Source organism: Jatropha curcas, chromosome 4, assembly GCF_041381405.1.
Source record: "Jatropha curcas cultivar XTBG-Jc1 chromosome 4, XTBG_Jcur_1.0, whole genome shotgun sequence".
Taxonomy (NCBI): Eukaryota; Viridiplantae; Streptophyta; class Magnoliopsida; order Malpighiales; family Euphorbiaceae; genus Jatropha; species Jatropha curcas.
Window position 1 is genome coordinate 23352680 of NC_143154.1, and position 6285 is coordinate 23358964.

Sequence of the window (6285 nt, forward strand, 5' to 3'; positions counted from 1 at the left end):
TTAACTTTTTATAAAACGTTACCTTAACGTCTAAAAGTTAGTACAAACACTATGTTATCGAATACTATAAAAAAAAAAACATTTGTTAAAACTACTGGTGACTAAAATGTTTTGATAAGATTGATTTAATTTAGTACCTTCATTGACTTCTTTGATTAAGCTTGTGAAAATATGTTTATGACTTTAGAAATAGAAAATGCTAGACTTAGGATCAGTGTAGCATTATTGTAGTGAACAGTAAAATTTAAATAATTTTTAAACGATGGTTGTATCCATGATTATGGAAATTCTTTGATTAGCCGAAAATAAAAGAGCCATCAGCAAAAGCTGAAACAATAGCTCATGTGGATGTTATTTTTACTAGAAGATTTTAAGACAATGTTCAAAAACCAAATAGATTTTTGTAGTAACATCTTGGTATTACACATTTAAAGGAATTCCGATAAGGTAGAGCCCCTTAAGATTTAAGGCAAGGTACTCGTAGCCCCTGCCTTCCCTGGCGCCGTGCTGCCCTCCTCTTATCATTATTATATATTCAAACCATTTCCCCCACCCACATCAACACCAGTAATTTCCCCTTCTTCCCCTTCATTTTATATATTCAAACCATTGCCCCTGCCACAATAATATCACTAATTATAAAAAGAAAAATTATAATTTAGTCCTTAAAGTTTGACCTAATTAATTGGGAAGCCTCTCTAATTTGATAAATGCATTAAAATGTCTTTATATAATTAATTTATTTAAGTTAAATATTGATTAATAAAAAGACAAAATACTCGAAATTATATGTATGTGTGTTAAAACAACCCTTTACTAACGAAATGAATAATAAATAATTTAAAGGATCAATAGTATAAGATGTTTTAAAGCATTTATCAAAATAGAAGGATTAAGTAATTAATTAGATAAAACTCAAAGAGTGAATAGTAATTCTCCATTTATGAAAATCAAGAATTGGCTCTCACAAGTCCTCGTCGAACTGGATAGGCGTGAATATTTGTTGGATCCATGAGAATTGAATTATTGATTTCACGAAAGGAGAGGAGTGCTAAATCTCACTATCTCAATACTTATTGGTAGGATGACCTATTATATTGTTATAAATAGAATAACAGTTTTCTTTTCTTTTTGGCTGTATTTGACATTAGCTTGCTTTTCTTTTGGTTGTGTTATAACTTTTAACTAACGTTTAAGGTTAAAAGTAATGTTTTATAAAAAATTAACCCATAAAATATTTAGCTTATAGCGTTTTACAAAAAATTATTCAAACAGATAGTTAAATACGAGTAAAACTTATTTTTTCTTCTATTAATTGTAATTATATTTTATTATTTCCATATAATTTAGAGTAATTTTCTTATATATTTACCCGTTAAAATTTTCAGTTTTGAATATTAATTGTAATAAATCATAATCATATATGGTAAGTCCAATATATTATTATATACACCATGAAAAGGAAACAGAGCAAAAGAAGGAGATGCAGAGTTCACGTGGTATAAAGTAAAAAACAAACAACTATTGTGTATCTTCTTCTTTAATTCACAACGTCAACGTGAAAAACCAAAGAACAATGGAACATTTAAAAGCTAATTCTAGTACCGGATTGACAAACTAATTAATTAGGTCAACCCTTCCTTAAAGCCGAGAAAAAGCAAGAATTTGTTCATGGGGCTGAGTACCATATTCTGCTATTTCTCTATTGACTTGATCTGATTTACCGGTCTTTTTCCCAGAAATACTCTGATTCTTTGATACTTGGAAATTCTGCGCCAAAGTCCTTAACTGAAACTTTTGAATTTTCCCAGTAGCCGTCTTCGGTAGTTCCGGCAAGAAAACCACCTTCTTGGGAACCATAAACCCAGGGAGATTTTTCCGGCAGTAAGCTATAATGTCATCTTCTTTGAGCTCATCAGTTTTACCATTTGCGTTCTTTTTAAGAGCAATAAAAGCACAAGGACTTTCTCCCCATACTGGGTGTGGCATTGCTACAACAGCAGCTTCCAGGATTCTTGTATGCCTGTAAAGTACAGATTCCAATTCTACACTGCTAATATTTTCGCCACCTGATATAATCACATCTTTTGATCTATCTTTGATTTCTAAGTACCCATCAGGATGGATAACTCCAACATCGCCTGTACAAAACCATCCATTCTTGAATGCCATAGAAGTAGCTGCTGGATCTTTATAATACCCTTTCATTATACTACTCCCTTTCAAAACTATCTCTCCCATTGTTTTTCCATCACGAGGAACACTCGCCATTGTTTGTAAATCTTTTACATCAACATCGGCAAGGGTTAGTACGCTCAGCCCTTGTCTTGACTTCAGTTTTGCTTGTTCCTGTACTGGAAGTTGGTTCCACTTTTCTTGCCACTCGCATACTAAAGCTGGTCCAGTAGCCTCCGTTAGCCCATATGCGTGCGTGACATGAAATCCAAGTGGTTCTATCTTTTCTAGAAGTGACGGTGGCGGTGGTGCTCCTCCGGTTAAAACTTCAACCGGAGAAGTTATTTGACGGCGCTCGTGTGGTTTTGCCTCAAGAATGATATTGAAAACGATAGGTGCACAGCACATGTGGGTAACTTTGTGGAGCGAAATGTTCCTGAACATGTCGTACGCGGTGATATTGCGCAGACAAACATTGGTTCCGCCGCGTGCAGCGATCCCCCAAGTGAAAGTCCAGCCGTTGCAATGGAACATAGGAAGAGACCAAAGATAAACAGGCTCATTTCCCATTTCCCAGCCGAGAATTAGGCTAAGAGTGCTCAGATAAGCTCCTCTATGGCTATAAACAACTCCTTTAGGCTCTGAAGTTGTGCCGGATGTGTAATTTAAGGCAATAGGATCCCATTCATCCTGAATGATTTCAGGCACATAATTAGGATTGCCTTTATGCAAAACCTCTTCATACTCCAACTCGCCTAGCCGGACACCAGTAGGTGAATCAATGTCATCAATCACGATGACTAACGGGAAATTAGATTCAGATGAAACATAATTCTCCTGTTGAGAGTCATCTATTAATAACCGGAGAGCCTCTCGTGCCAGAGGAACATACTGGTAATCCACAAAGAAAACTTTGGCTTCGGAGTGGCGAAGAATGGTGGCTATAGTCTTGCCATCTAGCCTGGTGTTGATGGTGTTCAGGACAGCTCCAGCCATGGGCACTGCAAAGTGCATTTCATTCATGGCCGGAATATTCGGAGCCAGAACAGACACCTGAACAAAAAAGGAACATTTTTTAGATATAAGAAAAACTTACAATTCTAATAATGAAGGCTCTGCTACCACATATAAGACCACAAAAAGTACTTACCACATCATTTTTTACGAGGTTCAAGGAGCCAAGAAAGGAGGCGAGGCGAAGGCAACGTTGATAGGTTTGCAGCCAAGTGAAACGGGTGCCTTCATAAATGATAGAGGTACGATTAGCATAAGATGAAGCTGCTCTCTTCAAGAAAGTTAATGGGGTAAGAGGAACATAGTTTGCTTCACATTTAGGAAGTTTATCCATTGTTTTAAGATTTTTTTATTTTTATTTTTGGTAAGAGGGAGAGGGAGAGGGAGAGGTATGTGCTGTGTCTGTATATATTTTGGATGTTAAAATGTTTGATGCAAAGGGTTTATATAGGAGTTAAGGCACAAAGTACACGAGTTGGGTGGGTGACAACAAACTAATTGAAAAATACTTGTCTCGGGTGCATACATCACATAAATTTACCTAATAATAATATTGCCTTCGTTTCTAAATATTTATTACATTTGAAAAAAATATTATATTCTGAAATTTGAGTCATATTTATAAATTTCATAAATAATAAATTATTTTTTATTTTTTATATATAATCGATAGTGATTATTTCACTTTTTGAACGATTTATTGTAATTTAAATAAATTAAAGATAATATAATTAATTTATTTAATGATTTATTATAAATTAAATGAATTTTTAGAGGACTGAAAACCCAAATATCAAAATATTAGGGACGGGGAGTAATCATAATAATAAATTTGGAATATTAACGGGAAATTGCCACGGAATTTGAACATAGACTATTGACTATTTGACTTTCTTTTTTGTTTTCCTTTATTTTTTGAACTATTTTTTCTAATAAATGAAAACGCCTGTAAGTTTTCACATCGCAGAATGGGGCTGCTTGACTCTGCCACCTCACTAAATTGTTGATGCAACCAAAAAAAAAAAAAAAATCCCAATGAAAATAAAAAATAGAAGCACCATTGGCCATTGGGTTTGTTTGGTTGTGTCCACACGTGAGGTACAATTATGTATAGGGTCCCCACACTTCAATTAATTTGACTCTCATATCCCTGTTTATTTAAACAAAAACACCCAGTAATATCGTATTAGGAATAGTTTATTATCTCTTTTACATAATATTTATCGTATTTCAGAAAATAGTTTATTTTAAAATACATATTACATTTGTAATTTTAAAGAGTAATAAATCTTTTTTTTTCATGTTTACCATTGCATATAACTAATAATTATTATTTAAATTTAATGATTTTCTTAGAAAATTAATATTAAATTAAAGGTAATATAGTCAATTTATTTAATAATTTATTATAATTTAGACAAATTTAATAATTTTCTTAAAGGACGTGAAATTCTAAATATGAAAAGTATTATAAAACAGAAGAGTATTATAGAACGGAGGATTTTTATTCACAGCTATACAATATGTAGCTATCCTCTAAAAAATAATAAATTTAGCCGATTGGTTTAAACAATGGCCGCGAAATTAGGAGCGGCTTGCTCCCTTAATTTAAAATATCTTACAAAAATTTTACATTTTATATATAAAATAATAAAATTTTCAATTTTACCCTTTGTAATTTTATAAAATTTTTTTCGCTCATCTTAAATAGTTCAAATATCTTATTAGCTTAGTTTTATTTTTTTTTTTTTAGAAATATAATTTATTAATAATAAAATCAAGTATTATAAGTACTCAATTAAACCAGACATAGAACTTATTATCATAATTAATAGAAAGTCCGTTGATCCTACAACAACAAAAGAATTATCTATATTCTTTTGAATAATAAAACTAAAACTAAAAGAAATAATATTGGATTTTTCCACTTGAAGATAGCCTTGACCAATATAAATCTTCATAATAGCAACTGATCCTTTAATTGATTTGGACAACAAATAACTTTTTCGGATCTTCTATACTTGGAATTGTTTTTCCAAAAGCTTGTTGTGTGTGACATACACGGATGAGTCTAAGCCACTATGCGTTAATAACATCAATAGAGGAATAGGTCACACTGTCAGGCTCCATTGATCGAAAATATATATATCAGTAAAATAATATCTAAATTCTCCAACCAAATAAAATCAAATATCATACTTTTTAAGAATAAACCTTCACAAAGAAGAATTAAAGTTATTCAATGTCACTCAAAATTGTAAGTTCAAATGCTTAATAACTTATTCACAAATTTTATGGTACCATAGAATTAAAGTTAAAAAATTCACGAGTGAATTTATATTCCGCTTAACTTAAATTCCACAACTATAACGTGGCTATGTATATTACGTATAACATAGCCTAAAAATGAGAAAAATATGTTATTCATTTATATTTCGAGTCATAATAGTATCTCTTGGTCAAACAATAACTCAATTTTAACACCTTGTCTTAGATTGCGTATAGTTAATTATAACTTGAACTCTATAACCATTTAATATGGCTCTATATTTTAGGTGTAACATGACTCGTAACGAGAACCGGGTGGTAGTACCTTTATTCTATAATACTTATCACATTTATAATTTCATGTTTCTTAAATAAGAAAATTATTAAATTTGTCTAAATTACAATAAATTATTGAGTAAATTGACTATATTACCCTTAATTTAATACTAATTCTTTAAGAAAATCATTAAATTGGAGTAATAATTATTACTCATATACAAAAAGATTCATTACTCCTTGAAACCACAAATGTGATAAGTATTTTGAAACAAATTATTTTTTCAACTGTGACAAGTATTATAGAACGGAGGTAGTATTTGTTTATATGTGGAGTCATAACATTGTCTTTCTTGATTTTGCTGGAAGAGAAGACTAAATATTACTAAACTTTAACCATTTTTCTTAGGTTGCATATATGAAAAGTGTAGGAGAGTAACTAACCATTTAGCCAGTAATTATTATTATGTTTCAAAATAGAACGAAATCGAAATTGGCGGTTTCAAAACTGTTTTAAAGCTACCTAAAAACAATTGAGTTATGATTCTACTT

The 6285-nt window shown here is 31.3% G+C and overlaps 1 protein-coding gene across 1 annotated transcript; it reads right to left on the minus strand.

The window, feature by feature from the left end:
• Window positions 1-1502: 1502 nt before the first annotated feature.
• Window positions 1503-3615, minus strand: LOC105636132 (trans-cinnamate:CoA ligase, peroxisomal). Its single transcript, XM_012219308.4, has 2 exons — window positions 3326-3615; window positions 1503-3228 (listed from the first exon to the last, which is right to left on the minus strand). The coding sequence occupies exons 1-2, from the start codon at window positions 3521-3523 to the stop codon at window positions 1642-1644; spliced, it is 1785 nt and encodes a 594-aa protein (XP_012074698.1). The 5' UTR covers window positions 3524-3615; the 3' UTR covers window positions 1503-1641.
• Between the last annotated feature and the right edge of the window lie 2670 nt (window positions 3616-6285).